The sequence below is a fragment of the Loxodonta africana genome, chromosome 5 (assembly GCF_030014295.1).
Source record: "Loxodonta africana isolate mLoxAfr1 chromosome 5, mLoxAfr1.hap2, whole genome shotgun sequence".
In the NCBI taxonomy this organism is placed as follows: domain Eukaryota; kingdom Metazoa; phylum Chordata; class Mammalia; order Proboscidea; family Elephantidae; genus Loxodonta; species Loxodonta africana.
This window is the reverse complement of record NC_087346.1, coordinates 102,365,963-102,387,364: the sequence shown is the minus strand read 5'-3', so window position 1 is coordinate 102,387,364 and position 21,402 is coordinate 102,365,963. Positions and strand designations below refer to the sequence as shown.

General features: G+C 39.6%; 1 protein-coding gene across 5 annotated transcripts in view; it reads left to right on the top strand.

Moving 5' to 3' along the window:
- The window catches only part of EXOC1 (exocyst complex component 1), a 64,102-nt gene extending 61,880 nt beyond the window's left edge, over window positions 1-2,222 (top strand). For all 5 annotated transcript variants that reach the window (XM_003415887.4, XM_023555072.2, XM_023555071.2 and 2 more), the window contains one exon: window positions 1,542-2,222. In XM_003415887.4, the coding sequence (XP_003415935.2) occupies window positions 1,542-1,694 (153 nt within the window). In that variant the 3' untranslated portion in view covers window positions 1,695-2,222. The remainder of the gene's footprint in view (window positions 1-1,541) is intronic.
- The last annotated feature ends 19,180 nt before the right edge of the window (window positions 2,223-21,402 follow it).

The following is a 21,402-nucleotide window of genomic DNA, read 5'->3' as shown; positions in this document are numbered from 1 at the left end:
AGTGGAAATAATACCTCTCTCATACAGTGGGCACTGCTGTTATTGTTACTGCAGTTTTATAGATGAGAAGACCAAAGCTCAGAGAAGTTAAGTAGTATGACCAAGATCCCATTGCTAACTAGTGGTGGAGCCAGATTTAAACTTCCAGTTGAGCCATCATTCTTTATAAACTATACTGACAGGCCCAGAAATGAGTGAGAGTAATTCTGATATCATGAAAGGCTTCATGAAGGATACTGCTTTTGTGTTAGCCTCAGAAAATCAGGTAGTATTTTAACAGTTAAAGTAGAGAGGATAGTGTTCTAGGTGGAAGAAATAGCATGAGCTAAAAGATGAAAAGCAAAAAGTGTTAATATTGTTTAGGAACTAATGATAAGTCTAAGATGACAGGAATTTAGGATTTATGAAATGTAGCAAGAAAAAAACCTGAAAGAATACATTTCCTCAGCTGTTTGATAGGGATGATGATCTTAGTACCCACCCTGACCAGGCTGTCATTAAGCACTTTGCACTGTGTGGATGTAGAATAAGCTTCAAGAAATATAATCTAGTAACTATTACGTTAATGAGTCTGTCACATTTTCTCGATGTTCTTATTATTGTGGTGTTGTGTGTTGTGGAGTCGATTCTGACTCATAGTGACCTATATTGACAGAGTAGAACTGCCTCGTAGGGTTTCCTAGGCTATAATCTTTATGGGAGGAGATGACCAGGTCTTTTCTCCCTCAGAGCTGCTGGTGTGTTCTAACTACCAGTCTTTTAGTTAGCAGTGAAGCACTTAACCATTTGCACCACCAGGCTTCTTTCTGTCTAGATACCAAAAAAAAAAGCCAAACCCATTGCCATTAAATCAATTCTGACTCATAGTGACCCTGTAGGACGGAGTAGAACTACCCCATAGGGTTTCCAAGGAGCGGCTGGTGGATTCGAACTGCTGACCTTTTGTTTAGCAGCCGTAGTTCCTAACCACTGCACTACCAGACAGTTGTCTGTATATTAGTCTCCACTGCTGGGTTATAAATTCCTTGATTGCAGATGCTGGGTCTGACACTCACCTTGGTGTCCTCCACAGCAACATTTTGCATAATCAATTTTAGATAAAGAAATTTTTTAACTTTTATCTGAAATACAAGCATTAAATGTTGCATTTCGTTTAATCACTAGTTGCATATGTAATTGTGAAATAACAGGTTAAATGTGGGGGCAGATATAATAATAGCTAAAACTTAGTAAGCACTCACTTGTGTCAAATGCTGTTCTAAGCACTTATCATACATTCACTCATTTAGTCCTTACAAGAACCTTATGAGGGTGTCATTATTACTCCAGTTCACACATAAAGAACTTGAGACAGAGCAGTGATGAACATACTCGAGATCACAAATCCTGAAAGTGGAAGGAGCTAGGATTCTGACTCCAGAATGCATATTCTTAACTGCTATACTATGGCAAATTCTTAGACTATGTCTTGACATTATTTCTGTGTACTTGATAGTGTATTATTTCTATTCATAGTTGAATGGCTTTTTTTTTTCTTTAAGGTGGTGTGGCACTCCATGCAGGATGAATTTATACGCCAATACAAGCACTTTGAAGGCTTGATAGCGCGATGTTATCCTGGGTCTGGTGTTACAATGGAATTTACCATTCAGGACATTTTGGATTATTGCTCCAGCATTGCACAGTCCCACTAAACCTTATGAAAGAAGAATTGATAAACTAATAAAGCACTCTGAGTACACAAGACACTATTCAAAAATATCAAGCTACTGCTTTGAGAGCCCAGACTTAAAATTTTATGTATTAAATGTCAAGTAAATGGGTAATACCATACTATAAATAATTAAGTACAAACCTGTATGGCAGCTATATTTGGCCAATAGGTTGTACACTAACTGAAAACATTTATCTCATCATAAAATGCTGTTAGCGTTTTTTTTTTTCTGACTGAACAGGAACATTTCCTTTTTTAACCTAGCTCCTTGTGTGTTTGAGAGTTGTTACCCTATGTGTAAAACACTGGGAGTTCTTACAGCTTTCACTAACTAACTACTACTATTACGAATCATGTAACTACTAAAATATTGTACAGAGTTGTTTTTTCCCCTCTGCCTAGTATGTATATGGATAAGGAAGCTCATGTGATGACCAGTTGTAAACTTGGATTTTGAGGATTATGTGACTGTGTAGCAATGCCAATAAAGAAATTTTCAAAACAGTTACACCTGCTGCTCATATTACTCTTCGGTCTCTTATGAGCTACCTTCTGTAGAAAAGCAAATTCTTGCAAATGAGTATACAAAAATTAATTACATGTCCATACACCAGAAAACACTTAAAATGCAATAATAAAAAAAGGTGCCATTTATAACAACATCAAATATATTTAATATTTAGTAAAAAATTTTAACAAAATAAGGGTAAGACATTCATGGAGAAAATTTTAAAACTATCGAAAGATAGTAAAGAAGGCCTAAAAATTTTGAAACTATCGAAAGATAGTAAAGAAGGCCTAAAAATTTTGAAACTATCGAAAGATAGTAAAGAAGGCCTAAATAAATGGAGGAGTCCCTGGGCGATGCAAACAGTTAACATGTATGGCCGATACCTGAAAGATTGAAAGTTTGACTCCACCCCAGAGGCACCTCAGAAGAAAGGCCTGACAATCTACTTCCAAAACGTCAGCCATTGAAAACCCTCTTGAGCACGGTTTTACTCTGACAGACATGGAGCTACTATGAGTCAGAGTCAACTCAATAGCAACTGGTCGTTAAGTGGAGGAGTATCTAATGTTCCCAGATAACACAACGTGGTAGAAATGTCAATTCCCAAACTGAAAGATTCAATGCAAGTCCAGTGAAAACAAAACTTTCTGTTTTGTTTCTGTGGAAGTTGACAAACTGATTTAAAAAATGTATCTGAAAGAACAAAATGCTAATAACCAAGACACTCCTGGAGAACAAGGTGGAAGGGGTTGCCTCATGAAGAATTAAAAATAATAAAGCAGAACCCAGATATAAATCCATCCACCTATAGTCAGCTGATCTTTGACAAAGGCCCCAAGTCCATTAAATGGCGGAAAGACAATCTCTTTAACAAATTGTGCTGGCAAAAATGGATGTCTATCTGTGAAAAAAAAAAAAAGGAACAGGACCCATACCTCACACCACACAGGAAAACTAAAATGGATTAAAGACCTAAATATAAAACCTGAAGATCATGGAAGAAAAAATAGGGCCAACATTAAAAAAAAACATTAAGGGTCCTAATATATGGCATAAATAGGATACAAACCATAACTAACAATGCACAAACACCAGAAGATAAACTAGATAACTAGGATCTCCTAAAAATGAAAAAAAGTGCTCATCAAAGGACTTCACAAAAAGAGTAAAAAGAAAACTTACAGACTGGGAAAAATTGTTTGGCTACAACATATCCAACAAAGGTCTAATCTCTAATCTGTAGAATACTTCAACACCTTAATAACAAAAAGACAAATAATCCAATTTAAAAATGAGCAAAGGATATGAACAGACATTTGCCCAAAGAAAACATTCAGGCAGCTAACAGACACATGAGGAAACGCTTGTGATCACTAGCTATTAGAGAAATCCAAATCAAAACTACAATGAAAGCCATCTCACTGGACAATACTCGCACTAATAAAAAAAATGTTGGCAAGGTTGCAGGCAGATTGGAACACTTCACTGCTGGTGGGAATGTAAAATGTTACGACCACTATGGAAAATAAAATGGTACTTCCTTAAAAACCTAGAAATAGAAATACCATATGATCCAGCAATCCTACTCCTTGGACTATGTCAGCTAGAAATAAGAGCTGTCACACGAAAAGACACATGCATACCCATGTTCATCAGCATTGTTCACATTAGCAAAAAATGGAAACAACCTAAGTGCCTTTCAACAGATAAATCGATAAATTATGGTACATACACACAATGGAATACTATGCAACGATAAAGAATGATGAATCTGTGAAACATCTCACAACATGGATGAATCTGGGTAGCATTATGCTGCACGAAATAAGTCAATCACAAAAGGACAAATATTGTATGAGACCACTGTTATAAAAACCCAAGAAAAGGTTTACACACAGAAAAAAAAAAAAAAAAAATCTTTGATGGTTACAAGGGAGGGATGGGGAGGGGAAATCACTAGATAGTAGACAAGTTAACTGGTGGAGGGAAAGACAACACACAACATAGGAGAAGTCAGTACAATGTGATCAAGGCAAAGTCATAAAAGCTTCATAGATGTATCCAAACACCCTGAGGGACCAAGTTGTTGGGCTGAGGTCTCTGGGCACATCTAGGTCAATTGGCATAACTTAGTTCATAAAGAAAATTTTCTACATATAACTCTGGCAAGTAACATCCGGGGTCCTAAAAACTTTTTGAGCGGCTATCTAAGATACATCTACTGGTTCTATCCTGTCCAGAGCAAAGTAGAATGAACAAAACCAAAGATAAAAGTGAAATGTTAGCCCAAAGGACTAATGGACCATGGATACCACAGCCTAGAACAACTAGACAGTGCCCAGCTGCCACCACCAACTGCTCTGTCAGGGATCAAAATAGAGGGTACTGGACAGAGCAGGAGAAAAATATAGAACCTAAGTTCAAATTCAGTAAAAAAAGACCAGACTTACTGGTCTGACCAAGACTGGAGGAATCCTGAGACTATAGCCCCCAGACATCCTTGTAACTCAGAAGTGAAGTCACTCCCAAAGTTCACCCTTCAGCCAAAGATTTCACAGGTCTATAAAACAAAAACATGTGAAGAACATGCTTTTAGTAAATGTAAATGAACCAAATGGGCAACATCTGCTGTTATGGACTAAATTGTTAACCCCCAAAAGGTGTTTCAACTTGACTAGGCCATGAGTCCCAGTAGTGTGTGATTGTTCACCTTTTTGTCATCTGATGTGATTTTCCTATGGATTGTAAATCCTATCTCTGTGATGTTAATGAGGCAGGATTAGAAGCAGTTATGTTAATGAGGCAGGACTCAATGTACAAGATAAGGTTGTATCTTGAGTCAATCTCTTTTGAGATATAAAAGAGAGAAGCAAGCAGTGAGACATGTGGATAACATGCCACCAAGAAGGAAGAACCAGGAGGCGAGCACATCATTTGGACCTGGGGCCCCTGTGCTGAGAATCTCCTAGGCCAGGTGTCATGGATTGAATTGTGTCCCCCAAAAATATCTGTCTATTTGGCTAGGCCATGATTCCTAGTATTGTGTGATTATCCACCATTTTGTCATCTGATGTGATTTTCCTAAGTGTTGTAAATCCTATCTCTAAGCTGTTGATGAGACGGGATTAGCAGCAGTTGTGTTGATGATGCGGGACTCAGTCTACAGGATTAGGTTGTGTCTTGAGCCAATCTCTTTTGAGATATAAAAGAAAGAAGTGAGCAGAGAGACAGGGGGACCTCATACACCAAGAAAGCAGCCCCAGGAGCACAGTGTGTCCTTTGGATCCGGAGTTTCTGTGCAGAGAAACTCCTAGGCCAAGGGAGGATTGATGATGACAAGGACCTTCCTCCAGAACCAACAGAGAAAAAAAGCCTTCTCCTGGAGCTGGCACCCTGAATTTGGACTTCTAGCCTTCCAGACTGTGAGAAAATTAATTTCTGTTGGTTGAAGCCATCCACTTGTGGTATTTCTGTTATAGCAGCACTGGATAACTAAGACATCTACCCAAAAACAGGAACAAAAAGGCAGGAAGGGACAGGAAAATGGAACAAATGGATACAGGAACCAGGGGTAGAGAAAAGGAGAGTGTTGACGCATCACAGGGATCGCAACTAATGTCACAAAACAATTTGTGTAAAAATTGTTGAATGAGAAATTGATTTGCTCTATAAACTTTCATCTAAAGCACAATTGAAAAACAAATAAAAAAAGAATTGTAATTAAAACAGTGGTATACTGGTGCAGGGATAAACAAATAGACCAGTGGAACAAAGGTGAGAGCCCAGAAACAGACCCACACAAATATGAACTCTTGTTTTATGGCAGATGTGACATGGCAAATCTGTGGGGAAAACATAGACTCAGAATAAATGTTACTGGGCCAGTTGGTTGTACATATGAAACCTGTTGCCGTCAAGTCAATTCAGACTCATAGTAACCCTGTAGGACAGAGCAGACCTGCCCTACAGGGTTTCCAAGGCTGAAATCTTTATGGAAGCAAACTGCCACATCTTTCCCTTGCAGAGCGGCTGGGATTTGAACCACTGACCTTTCGATTGGCAGCCAAGCTCTTAATCACTGCACCACCAGGGCTCCTTTGTACCTAAGAGAAAAGGTTAAAATTGAGCCCTTCCTCACACCACATACAAAATTAATCCCACATGGATTAAACACCTAAATGTGAAATGCAAAACTACAAAACTTTGAGAAGACAATGTAAGAGAATAGCTTTTGACCTCAGGGCAGAGAAGGATTTTGTTAAGGTGCAAAATGGTAAGTCATAAAGGAAAAAATTGATAGATTTGACTACATTAAAATCAAGAACTTCTGTTCTGCTTTTGATGAAAGTGAAATAAACCACAAACTGAGAGAAGATAATTGCAACACATACAGTGTTGTTGTTAGGTGCCCTCGAGTCTGTTCCGACTCATAGTGACCCTGTGTATGATGGAATGAAACAGTGCCGCGTCCCGCCCTGTTCTTGAAATCCTGGCTATGTTTGAGCCCATTATTGGAGCCACGGTGTCAATCTATCTCACTGAGGATCTTCTTTTTCACTGACCCTCTACCAAGCATGATGTCTTTTACCAGGGACTGGTCCCTCCTGATAACATGTCCAAACGTATACAACAATACAAATGTAAGAGCACATACACACATGTATATATACCCCATTGTGTATCCCACTGACGTCAAGTCGATTCTGACTGATAGCGACCCTACAGGGCAGCGTAGCACTGCCCCCACAGGGTTTTCGAGGGGCGGCTGGTGGATTTGAACTGCCGATGCTTAGCAGCCAAATGCTTAACCACTGCACCACCAGGCCTCCATATATAAACATGTAGCAACATATATAACAATCAGCCTCTAAATATATTTTTAAAACTCCTAATAACCTGTAAAAAAGACAAACCACTAGACATAAAGGACCAAAAAAAAAAAAAAGCCTGCACACCATTTCACAGAAGGAAACAGAATGTCTCATAAAGCATATGAACTGCTCACCTCTGTGTTATCAGGGCAATGTGGATTAAATTAAAAAGGATGTGAAGCCACCAGAATACAAATGCTTCTGGAAGATGCATAAGTTAATACAATCACTTAAACAATGTAGGAAAGTTAAAGATGTGTGTAACCTGTGACTCTCAATTTCCCTGGCAGGTACGTGCTCCAAAGCACCACCCTAACCACATGTAGGAACCATCTGACGTGCTTGTAAGATACAACTAGCTGCCTGGGCCCACCTTCAGACAAAAATTCCAATTGATCCACGCATAGGCCCTGGCATCTACGGTTTTTAAAAGCTCCCTAGTGATTCTGATACTCGGGGAGTATTGAGAACCACTTTCACAGAGAGGCTTATGTACTTAGGCACTAGCACACTCTCTTAAGAAAGATCCTATCAGTACTGTTTATAATTACAAAATACTGCCAACAACCAAAATGTCCATCTATTGTAGAATGGGTAAATTAATGTACACTTATTCAATGGAATATCAATACAGTAGTGAAAATGAGTGAATTTCAGCACTTTTTTTTTTTTTAATGTAGATGTAGATACATTTCAGGAAAATGATGTCAGGTGAGAAAGGAAAATCAGAAGAATACATACAATATGATCCTATTAATATCAAAAGTGTAAAACCTATGAAATTAAACAATACGTGGCCTAGGGTTACAAATGTAAAACTATGAAGAAAAGCAAAGGAATGATCACAAAATTCTGGAGCGTGACTGGGGGTGGGGAGGGAAGGGGATGGTACGTGGCAGGGGCACACAGGATTTTAAAGGCATATGGTAATGTTCTTTTACTCAAACTGGGCAGTGAGCACATGGATGTCACTGTATTATACTTTATACCTTACACATACTTTATAAATATTATTTTCTATTAGTTCAACATTTAATTTTAAAATGTAAACAAAATCAAACCTGTGTGTATGTGTGATCTTTATTGATGTTTACTAACACTTGAACATTAATAGATGACATTCTAGGCTTCAAAGGAGAAGCAGTGACTTGCTCAAAGATCCAAGCCAGGTATTGACGGAGCCGATATTTCATATAACATCAAGCTCCCTTGCTGAACTTTTTTCCTTTTCTCTACTGATGGCAGGAATTATACAGATATCAAAATATACATCACATCTATGGGTCAAAACCTGTCTCATACCTCTCTTCACAGACAAAGGTTAATTCTGAGTATGACTTAAAGAAAAAGCAGTGGGTTACTTCCATCAGCTATAGTTTTCTAGATCTTTGTTAAAGATCTATGCTATTTGTTAGAAGGAATAGAGAGAAACAAAACTTTTAAACAAGTTTTTTGAAAATATAACTTAGAGAGTATCTCTAGATAAAAAAAAGTACTGACAAAGTAAAAATGGCTGTGCCGGGAAGGTTAAGCAATATCAATAATGGTATCGAAGAGGTAACATCATTAATTCTCATAACTGTTTGCTTTGGGGTCCTCTACATCAGTGCTGCCCAAACTTTAATGTGCATGTGAAACAACTGGTATTTTGTTGAAATGCAGATTCTGATCCAGTAGGTCTTGGGTGGCCCGAGAGTTTACGTTTTTAACAAGCTCCCAAGTAATATATCTGCTGGTGGTCTGGGGCCCCAGTTTGAGTAGTGAGGCTTTACAATGTAGTTACATCATTCATACCTCTGAAAAAATCAGGATGGTTTGTTTTTCTTCCCTTGGGAAACAGCTGACATTTACACTTGGGGTTCAAAAAGGTTCTCAGGTTGTCACGTCTGGCAGTACTGTGATGTAATGTTCACTTATCTAGAATCCTGAGTGAGTATAGTACTAACTGTATTTAGGAGTAATTCACATTTTCAAAAGAGGATGGTGGATCAAAAGACAATGGAAAAGATGGAAAGGAAGAAAATAGATGGGGAAAAAAGGTACTAAGAGGTAATAGAGAATTTAGCAAGCCAGATAAAGCAACAAAATAAAAAACAAGCTAAAGATCCATCTATGAGCAAATTACTTGTCCAATAGTCTTCAGAAATCTACTTGTTTGAGACCAGCATCTTAGTTTCACTTGCTTATTTGAATTTCGTGCAAGACAATGGGTCTCTCTAGAAGTTAAATTTATGGCATATTTGAAAAAATGTGCTCTGACATGAATGTTTGTAGTTGTCATTTAACTTTAAACAGCTTTTCCTGATCTCCTTTAATTAAATTACATTGTCCTTATAATTCTCTTTTAAGAGCCTAGTCTTTTCCTTCATGGCACATCATAATTTGAAATACATTGACTTATCTTTTCCTTCTTTAGGTCTTATCTCCCCACTAGACTGTAAACTTTAGGAGTAGGATCAAAAGTGTTGTGTTTACCAACGTTTATCTAGCGTAGTATCCAGCGCATCTAAAACCCATTGCTGTGGAGTCAATTCTGGCTCATAGCAACCCTACAGGACAGATTAGAACTGCCCCATAGGGTTTCCAAGGAGCAGCTGGTAGATTCAAACTGAGGATCTTTTTGTTAGCAGCAGAGCCCTTAACCACTGCGCCACCAGGGCTCCTTAGCACATCTAAGTACTTTATAACTACTGAGTTTAAAAAGTGGAAAGTGAACATGTGAAACCTGAATTGTTAATTCATGGAAGACAGAAATTATCACTTTTTTCTTTCCTATTTCCTTCAATCTTGGAAGAAGTACAACCAGAATGCTCCTTAGAGGCAAGGATGGTGAGACTGCATTTTACATACTTTGGACATGTTGTCAGGAGGGATCAGTCCCTGGAGAGGGACACTATGCTTGGCAAAGTGCAGGGTCAACAGAAAAGAGGAAGACTCTCAACGAGGTGGATTGGCAGAGTGGCTGCAACAATGAGCTCAAGCATAACAACGATTATGAGGATGGCACAGGACCGGGCATTGTTTTGTCCTGTTGTACTAGTCGGAACCAACTTGATGGCACCTAACAACAACAACAACATTCCCTTCAATGTCTAGAGCCGTGTTCTAAAATGTAAATTAGGGCAGAAATTCTGCCCGCTTGTTCACTTTGAGCCCAGTGCCTAATTAAGCTGACTTAAGTGCTCAGTATATAAATGTTGAATGACTGATAAAGGGATTGTTAACAAGGAAGTTGGCTGGCCCATAGGATAGAGAATAATTGTGCTCTGCTCCCAGTTTTTACTTCGTATCACACCCAACACAGGGCATTGCATATACAGTAGTATAAATTCAACAAAATGCTTATTGAATTGAATTACATTCATGGAGGAGCCTAAGCAAACTGTCTTTCGTAGAATTCAGATATACTTTCTTTGGCAGGAGGGTTTTCTAGATCTATTTCCATAAGTTCCTCTGGTAGACACCATGGGTTGTGGGTATATCTACTCTTGCTTGCTATCAGAACTCTTGTTTTTTAGAGTTGAGTTGCCCCCCACTTAATGGAATGAGTCAAGATTGGCACAAACCATTGGTCCTCAAACTGCTGCATATTAAAATCACCAGGGAGGTAAATAACAATACTCGTATCTGCACCACACTCCAACCAAATAAATAAGAATCTCTGAAGATGGGGGCCCAGGCTTTTCACCAACCTCTCCCCAGGTGATTATAATGGGAAGCCACAGTTGTACTAATCTAAGCCCATGACAATATAGTTTTCCTCTGCCTATATTTGGTTCCGTGGTAGACATCTGTGCAACCCAGTTCTTGTCAGTGAGATATAAGAGAAAATCTGCTAAGGGGTCTGTTATTTATTGAATTGTGTCCCACCAAAAATGTATTGAAATTCTAACCCCTGTACCTGTAAACATGACACTTTTTGGAAATAGAGATTTTCTTTTGTTATGTTCATGAAATCATACCAGAATAGGATGGGTCCTAAACCTAGTCACTTCTGAGTTTAAAAAGCAGAATAGACATACAGACACATACAAGGAAAGACAGATGCCAAGGAACGCCAACCAAAGAATGCCAAGAATCGTCAGCAGAGACTAAGAGACTCGCAGAAGGTCTTGACACAGCCAAGACTCTGATTTGGACTTTCAGCTTCCAGATCTACGACGCAATAAATTGCTGTTCTTTAAAACCACCCACTTGTAGTATTTCTGTTACAAAAACACTAAGTAACTAAGACAGAGTCCTAGAAAAGATTTTCCACCCTGATAAAAAAACGAAGACCATAAGACATACAAGGTCTTTTCCCTCCACCTCTTCTTCCTTCTTGTGATTTTGTGATGTTGTTGTTGTTAGGTGCCGTCGAGTCGGTTCTGACTCATGGAGACCCTATGCACAACAGAACGAAACACTGCCTCGTCCTGAGCCATCCTCAAAATCATTGTTATCATTGAGCTCATTGTTGCAGCCACTGTGTCAATCCACCTCGTTGAGGGTCTTCCTCTTTTCTGCTGACCCTGTACTCTGCCAAGCGTGATGTCCTTCTCCAGGGACTGACCCTCCTGACAACATGTCCAAAGTATGTAAGATGCAGTCTCGCCATCCTTGCCTCTAAGGAGCATTCTGGCTGCACTTCTTCCAAGACAAATTTGTTCATTCTTTTGGCAGTCCATGGTATATTCAATATTCTTTGCCAACACCACAATTCAAAGGCATCAACTCTTTTTCGGTCTTCCTTATTCACTGTCCAGCTTTCACATGCATATGATGTGATTGAAAATACCATGACTTGGGTCAGGCGCACCTTAGTTTTCAGGGTGACATCTTTGCTCTTCAACACTTCAAAGAGGCTCTTTGCAGCAGATTTGCCCAATGCAATGTGTCTTTTGATTTCTTGACTGCTACTTCCACGGCTGTTGATTCAAGTAAAATGAAACCCTTGACAACTTCAATCTTTTCTCCATTTATCACGATGTTGCTCATTGGTCCAGTTGTGAGGATTTTTGTTTTCTTTATGTTGAGGTGCAATCCATACTGAAGGCTGTGGTCTTTGATCTTCACTAGTAAGTGCTTCAAGTCCTCCTCACTTTCAGCAAGCAAGGTTGTGTCATCTGCATAAGGCAGGCTGTTAACGAGTCTTCCTCCAATCCTGATGCCCCGTTCTTCTCCATATAGTCCAGCTTCTCGTATTATTCCTTCAGCATACAGATTAAATAGGTATGATATGAGGAGGTAATTAGATCTGTGGCAGCTCTGATCATGAAGAGACATGGCGACACCCCAAGACAGCAGAACAAAGAAGTAAAAGGGCAAAGGGCTTCATTGTGAATCTGCCTGTGCCTAGACTTCTTGTTATGTAAGATGATTCAATGTCTTTATTGTTTAAGTTACTGGTGATAAGTAATTCTGTGGCTTGCATATGATTCCTTTTCTCTTCCTGCTTACAATATAAGCCTTACTCATTCTTTTATGCATACATGCACTTGTTTATGAAAATAAGTTGCATACTGGTTAAGAGCATGAGTTTTGCAATCAGACAGATCTAGGTTAGAGTCCCAGCCCTAATCCCTGCTACTAGTTGTATGGCTCTCTAAGCTGTGTTTCTTCTTCTATATAAATGATGGTGCCTGTTTCATAATTCTTTTGTGAGAATTAAATGAGATAATACATGGAAAGCACTTAGCACAGAGTCTGACACTGTACTCAGCCCATGTTAGCCATTATTATTTCATGCCTGCTCTGTGCCAGGAATTTTCTCTTGTTCCATTAAATAAAAATAACAAAAATCGTATTGAGTAATGCATTCAATTATTAATTACTACCTCAGGATTTTCCCAAGCGAAATAATCATAATTTAGAATCTTGTTATTCACACACTTTACTTTAGCATCTACATACCTCTCAAAGTGTGAGATCTATAATTAGAAATTGGTTTTTTTTATGTGTTTTCTAGAAGCATTCTACAAGAAGAAAAAGAATATTCAGTCATCAGTATTCTGGCTCTATTCATTTGTGATTAAAATTAAAAGATGAGATGTGGTAGCAAACACTCAATTGTAGATTAGAAGACCAGTATTTTGTTTCATTAATGGTTTTGTAAACTTGATTGTACTACTCAAGAGAAGAAATTAGTGATTTCTTGTGAGCTAAATGAACTAGCACGTTAGTTGTAAAGCCATGTGCCTATTAGTACCTGAGGGCTAAGCAAAAGACATGTACTTGTTTGGGAAGGAAAGGCGAACTAGAAATCTTACTGGGTTAAAATACAGGTGTCTTTTCTGAAGTGAGAGGCATTAGATTGGTTTCTAATCTTTGCATGAGTGTCCAATGTGAGGGGAAAGATAGGAGGATTGTACTGAGTAATTAAAGAAAAATTTAGATCTTAAAATGATATGTATGCCTTAATAGCAAATATGTAAAACTAACATGTATATAAAGAAGGAATATGTGCAATTATTTAAGTATTGCAGGGATTGGGCTTAGTTTCTTTAATCATTATCCATATGTCACTATTAATCAGTAGATGGTTCTATCTCACTTTCATTGCAATTCTTGCCCAAACTTTTACACTAGTTTACTGGGTAACTTTAGGCAAGTGATTTAACATTTTTGAGTCTTCAGAAGCACAATCATGATCTCTTTGTGTTTTGTAGATGATTTACATAATAATATGTGCAGAAAGATTTTAAAGTTCTTTGGGATACATTTTATATTCTTTCATAAGAATTTAACATATCTGGTACTTACTATATTGTAAAAGATCCCTTTACCCTTGAGTAGTTTTTCTGGGCCAACGATTCTTATTAGTTTATCCCCAGGCTTTGCCAAATTGTAACTAAGCCAATATTGATTATGCTGCAACTACTTTGAGGTCAGTGTTGGCCAGTCAATAGTATAGCACTTAGGGAAAGAGAATGTCTTAAAATGATTTTTAATCCAAATGACTACATGTTTTCATAAGAAAGTTTGTAGACCCTAAAATTTAATTTGAAAAAAAAAAAATCTTGAAGCAATTTGTATTAAAATTTACCTATTGTAACTTTGCTTTTTTTTTTTTAACTTTGCTTAGATTTTGTAAGCCATGTTTAACTATACCTCTAAAGATCAAGTCCCTAAGTAGTACAAATGGCTAATGTGCTTTTCTGCTAACTGAAAGGTTAGAAGTTTGAGTCCACCTATAGGTGCCTCAGGAGAAATGCCTGGCAATCAACTTCTGAAAAATCAACCATTGAAAACCCTGTAGAAAACAGTTCTACTCTGACACACAAGGGTTCACTATGAGTTGACTCCAACTCAATGGCAACTGGGTTTTTCTTTCTTTTTTTTTTTTTAAATAGCTATAAATGTACTACTTCTAAACTGGGCTCATAAAACTTAATTTCTGTCTTTGTTTATTTGGGAGGAATGATCTGAAATTTACCACAGTGAACAGTGGTTTAAATAGAAGAATAAGTTAATGACAGTCTAGCAGACTAAATACTTCGACTTTTACTAATGAAGCCTAAAGTGATGTGCCCCTCCCTGGGACATCATCCTAAGAACTGAGATACCTCTGCTTATTCTCAGGGTCCTCTGCCTTTTAATCATTTCCTGCCCCTTAGCCTTGTCTTTGGACCACAGTGCCTTCTGCCTAAAAAAAAATCACATTGCTCTTCAATTATCAAATTACTCTAGAAAAGAGTTGAACCGTTTCTTACTCTATGTCACAGTAGAATCACTCTTGATCCTGGTGGGAATGTCTATCATAGTCCCAACTCTCTCCAAGGGGTGGGCACAAGACGATGCTAGCTAGGCCAGTCAGAATTTCTGTCTCCGTGCCAGGAATTTGAATCTTGAGCAGAAGTGACACATGTATGGAATGAAGTTAAATCATTCCCATGGTCATAGCAGAAAAGACTATCCACAAATTTCTCCTATAAAGATCCCCAGAGTTTCCCTGCTTCCTATCCCTCCCAGGGTCAAGTGGTTTCTGTTTTCCCTTGATTTTGTAAATTACAGATGTTCTTCCCATATTGAGAGAGGAGGAAGTGGGGGAGCACTTTACGTTAGCTAAAATTAGGCTCTGTAGCTTGCAACAGGAAACCCTGGTGGTGTCGTGGTTAAGAGCTACAGCTGCTACCAGAAGGTTGACAGTTTAAATCCACCAGCCAATCCTTGAAAACTCTATGGGGCAGTTCTACTCTGTCACATAGGGTCGCTATGAGTCAGAATCAACTCGACGGCAACGGGTTTGGTTTATGGGAGCTTGCAACCAAAGATCCCCAACTCATGCAGGCACAAATCATGAATACATACAAAAATCAAATGAACTATATAAAACAATAAATGATACAGTCAGTGAATGATATAAATAGTAAGTATTGTAATAGTTTGGAGGGGGGACATATATCCGTTGTCTGATAAAGTCAGGAGAGGAAAAAGAACTCACAGTGGAGGTTGATCAGGAGTGGCCAAAGAGGAGGGAAATTTCAGAAGAAACTGTGCCACAGAGACCAAGAAAAGAGCAGGTTCCAGAAAGAAAGTTGTGATCAACAGTGTCCAATAGGGCGGTGTCCAATAATGGTTAAATAAGACAAGGACGAAAAGAGGTCCACAGAATTCAGTATTTGGTTGAACTTTGCTGACCTTGGTAGAGGCATTTTGGTGCTTTACTAGTGGAGAGGGAGGCTGGTTGTGGTGAAATTGAGTGTGAACAGGAGATAAAGGAAAGATTCACAGTAAAGAAGGACTACTCCTCTTTCTACAATCTTGATTATGAAGAAAGAAGGGAGGCCGGAGAGTGACCCAGGTGTGACCCCAGAGTCAAAGCCAGGATTCTATTAAATGAGCTCCAGCTTGTATATTAGTCTGAGTTCAGTGCAGGAAATAAAAAAAATCCTGTTAGGTGTCTTCGAGTTAATTCTGACTCATAGCGACCCCCTGTGACAGAGTAGAACTTCCCCATAGGGTTTCCTAGGCTGTAATCTTTACGGGAACAGATCGCCAGGTCTTTGTCCCACAGAGCAGCTGAGCACTTAACCATTGTGCCACCAGAGCTTCTAGGTATTTAAAAAATAAATTTATGAACTTGTATGCTTACAAAATCATTGGAAGAGCTGGAGGGCCAGAAATCAGATGGCCACCATTGAGATTTTGGCTTCAAGATCACACTGTTACTGCTGTGATTCATGGCTTCCACCAATGGCACCACCATAACCGCCACCACCATATCTTTCCTTCTCCACCTCTGAGACAGTGAGAGGAGGAGGACAGGTGCTGGTTTAGACTACTGTAGATGTGGATATAAGTGGTGAAGTTTTGCTCTTTCCAGCAGCAACCCAAACATATACTGGTTAACAAAGGTGAAGCTCTCATTCTTAACGGTAGTAATTTGTAGTTAACCTTGAGCACTATGTGCCAAGCACTGTGGTAAAAAACCCACTAAAACTGTGGTAAGAATGTATTATCTAGTTTAATTCTCCCAAAAAGCCCATGGTATGGGCACTTTGAGAGGTTGAACAGTTTTCCCAAGGTCATATTACCACAAAGTGACGGAGCCACAATTCAAACCCCGACCTATCTGACTTCATCATGTCCACTTCCCTGTCACAGTCACCTGGGCAAGTGCGGTTTGCTACATGCCCATTCAGGACAAAGCAAGGAATAAGGGCTCTATCTTCTGCTGACCTTCCAAGAAATTGGTTTAGGATCCTTCACTAACCCTGGAAACTGGACATAAACTGAGTGCTATTTCTTATTCATATGCCAATAGCCTATTCACTAGACCTGTAAGACTTCCCTATTTCAATCAGACTGCCCAAGTTACTTCTTCTTTAATTTAAAAAAGAATCATATTACTACCTTTTAAAACATTGACAAATCCAATTGATCAATCATCAGTGCATTTGATTTCACTCTAACACTTCAGACAGCAGAAGGCTGTATTGGTTTTACTTTATAACACAACAAAACTAAAATAAGCCATGAAAGCTTTGGACACTACCGCCATGGTCTCAGATATTCACATAAAAACATGGAAGCCTTGATGAAATGCCATCTCCTTGCTCTATCACTCAGCGTTAGATAAGTAAAGCACAACAGGGAATGGTCAAAAGAAACTGTAAATAAAGCCTAATTATTTCATCTCTATTCTGTTTTAATAGGACATACTCCCATGAAAAAAGGTTAAAAGAAAAAGAAAACTAAGTAGCATCCTAGAAGTTTGTGTAAAAGTATATTTTTTCTTGAAGATTTTCACTTACTCTTTACTATTTAGCCATTGTATTCATTCATTTATTGAAGCATTTATTCTTTCATCAAGCATTTATTGATGGCCTGTGGGGCTAGAGGAAACCCTGGTGGCATAGTGGTTAAGTGCTATGGCTGCTAACCAAAAGGTCGGCAGTCGAATCCTCCAGGCGCTCCTTGGAAACTCTACGGGGCAGTTCTACTCTGTCCTATGGGGTCGCTATGAGTAGGAATCGACTCGACTGCAGTGGGTTTGGTTTTTTTTGGTGGGGCTAGACAGACAAGTTCACTGACTTTAAGGGGAAAAAAAACCAAACTGCCATTGAGTTGATTCCGACTCAGAGTGACCCTATAGGGCAGAGTAGAACTCCCCCACAGGGATTCCAAGGATTGGCTGGTGGTTTCAAACTGCTGACCTTTTGGTGCTCTTAACCACTTGGCCACCAGGGCTCCTTACAGTAGTTATGTTCAAGAAAAAAGGAGAAAAGGACTTCTATTTTATATTCTTGTTATTTCTTTATTGTTTGAATTCCTCTACAAGCATGTATTAGTTGATAATTTTGAAGTGTGATAAAATATAAATGTTAATAAGATTACTATCTTAGAAATGGTTAATATGATTTTTCTCTTTTGCCTTTCCTAACATATTTTTTCTAGTTGGCCCCAAACACTAGGCTGTCCCAGAAGATTAGTATTTGTTACAGAATGATAACATTTATTGCTTACTATATTCTAGGCCCTGTTCTAAGCAATTTGTGTATAATGCAAAAAAAAAAAAAAAAAGATGAGATTAATATTCAGCTTCTGACTTTCAAAATAAGGTTGTTGTATTGGGAGAGGATTTTCTGTATTCTTTTATTCATTTTCATCCCCCATTTATTAGAAACCGAGCCTGGAGGACTGACTTAGTTCATAGAGTTCTCTCATAGTACAGAGGAGACACCCCTCCTGTTAGGGCAGCAAGGACATGGGTCTAATTCCTCTACGGTAGAAGGAAGATGTGTTATAGAGGAAGTGGGGGATGGAGACCCCATTCCCCTTCAGTCCCAGGATTGTGGGAAGGGGAGAGAAAGGAGTAAGGTTAGAAAGGATTTCTCCTCCCATTGCTTCCCATTTGAGACTCTGGGAAGAGGCCTTGTTGCAGGCTGTCTCGTATCAACCCCCCTGGAGGCAGCATGTTCAGGCAGGTCATGAAGTGTCACTTTAAAGTCACCTATAGTTTCCATGTGGGGCCCTTGTGACCCAGAACTATCTGAGAATCTGGCTGGGGATCTGTAGTGTAGGTAAGGTGGGTAAGGGACTGTAAGATGTGCCAGGATTGAATGGGAGTCATACCCAGATCTCGAAGGGGTATACGATGCTCGGAGGAGCCCAGGATGGCTGGGTAGGTTAGAGAGGGCCACCGGCTAGCCCACACCATGAATTACACCAGCCACAGACTTCAGTTGCAATGCCAGCGATGCTGGGAGCAAGCAGGGGGACGAGAGTCGAAGGAGCGGTGGGCACTGCTGCCCAGGGTCACAAGTCTTCCTCTCTGCCACAAGGTCAGGCAACCCTACAACAATCCACATGCATACACCTAGCTACCACCTTGGAGCTGAAAGGGTGAGAAATGTGACAGATAGAACTTTTTTTTTTTCCTAGAGAGACTAACATCACCTAAAGGGACTGTTTAAATTATTGAATCAGACTAAGTTTAAACCAAATGGGATTTAAAAGTTAATTGTTTTTACTCCTTACCAACAGGTGGGAACCCAGAAAGAAGGCCAAATTAGTTAATAAAGGGACTACATTTTCACCGTACTTCTGAGAAGTAGTGTGAATTAAATGCACAGTTCTGCTAAATAAATTTAAAAATCAATTACAATACCAAAAAAACCCACTCCCCTCGAGTCGGTTCCGACTCATAGCGACCCTATAGGACAGAGTAGAACTGCACCATAGTTTCCAAGGAGCAGATGGCGGATTCAAACTGCTGACCTCTTAGTTAGCAGCTGTAGCACTTAACCACTACGCCACCAGGGTTTCCACAATTACAATGCAGAGTATTAAATGCTATGAAAAGAAGCATCAACCTAGTTGAAGTAATTGCTATATTGGATCAGACCCAGGGAACATCCACCCCGGAAGTGGTCTTCCCAGTGAAACCTGGGAAGATCTGCCGGGGGGTGGAGTGAATGATTGATCCCATTATGTCTACTCCAAAGTTAAGAGTGTTCCCTGTAATATGGCCAGTTTTTCAAAGTACCCCATTATGTGTTTGACATTCATTCTCCAGCTCTTCTTGAATGCGTTTATATTTGCACCACCTCTTGGAGACTGTAAGTCTCTCTGCAGAGGATATTTCTGAAAAATTTTTTTGTTATTATCCAATTTGGGAGGACTTGGGAAGAGTAAGGTGAGGGAGGTTCTGGGTGTCAGAAACTTCCTCTTCAGATGGTTTTTCCCCCTTCGAGAAAAAAAGAAGCCAACGACATATTTATGCTCAATGTTTAAACAGTAAGTAGTTTGGCTTTGCTCAGATTGGCGGGCGAGAGCAATTTCCGATCAGCGGCTAACAGAAAGGTTGATGGTTCGAGCCCATTTAACGGCTCTGTAGAAGACAGGCCTGACAACCTGCTTTCATAAAGATTACAGCCAAGAAAACTCTATGGAGCAGTTCTATTCCATAACACACCTTGGTTGCCATGAGTCAGGGCGACTTGATGACAGCTAACAACAACAGTTTAGCTCAGGATGGCTCAAAAATAAATTTTGTACTGTACCAGCACAACCAGTTTTTTTTCCTAACCCCTGGATAAAAACTCAGGCAGAACCCAAGACTTTTCCGGTCTGTCTGAAGTAGACTAAGTCCTTGGTCAGCAATTCAAATATCTAGATCTTTATCACAATCAAAACTTTTTAATTTTAGCTTAATGGTAGATCTTATCACTAGCCCCCAGCCTGGGCTGCTGTGGGCAGAGGAGGAAAGGAAAGTGGCTACTTGTTTTACTTTTTTCACATTGGCACTTCAACGTCTCTTCTCCCCAGTTTATTAATGGAAGGAGAAGATGTAAAGGGGGCAGGAAATTCTCACTTGACCAGTATTGCTGTGAGAAGCTTCTGCTCTCTGGCCCTGGCAGGTATTTAAACCCGACTCTTTTTTTTATGTTGTGGGCTCTTTGGAAGCGAGTCAGGTATTCAGATACCAAATCAAGTTGTCTTTGAGTCCACTCACTCCCAGTCATGGCAACCTCATATGTTTCAGAGTAGAACTGTGTTTCACAGGGTTTTCAATGGCTGGTTTTTTTTGTTTTGTTTTTAATAATTTTTATTGTGCTTTTTTTTTTTAAGTGAAAATTTACAAATCAAGTCAGTCTCTCACACAAAAACCCATATACACCTTGCTACACACGCCCAATTACTCTCCCCCTAATGAGACAGCCTGCTCTCTCCCTCCACTCTCTCTTTTAGTGTCCATTTCGCCAGCTTCTAACCCCCTCCACCCTCTCATTTCCCCTCCAGGCAGGAGATGCCAACATAGTCTCAAGCGTCCACCAGATCCAAGAAGCTCACTCCTCACCAGCCTCCCTCTCCAACCCATTGTCCAGTCCAATCCATGTCTGAAGAGTTGGCTTCAGGAATGGTTCCTGTCCTGGGTCAACAGAAGGTCTGGGGGCCATGAACACCAGGGTCCTTCTAGTCTCAGTCAGACCATTAAGTCTGGTCGTTTTATGAGAATTTGGGGTCTGCATCCCACTGCTCTCCTGCTCCCTCAGGGGTTCTCTGTTGTGTTCCCTGTCAGGACACTCATCGGTTGTAACCAGGCACCATCTAGTTCTTCTGGTCTTAGGATGATGTAGTCGCTGGTTCATGTGGCCCTTTCTGTCTCTTGGGGTCATAATCACCTTGTATCCTTGGCGTTCTTCATTCTCCTTTGATCCAGGTGGGTTGAGACCAATTGATGCATCTTAGATGGCTGCTTGCTAGGGTTTAAGACCCCAGACACCACTCTTCAAAGTAGGATGCAGAATGTTTTCTTAACAGATTTTATTATGCCAATTGACTTAGATGTCCCCTGAAACCATGGTCCCCAGACCTCTGTC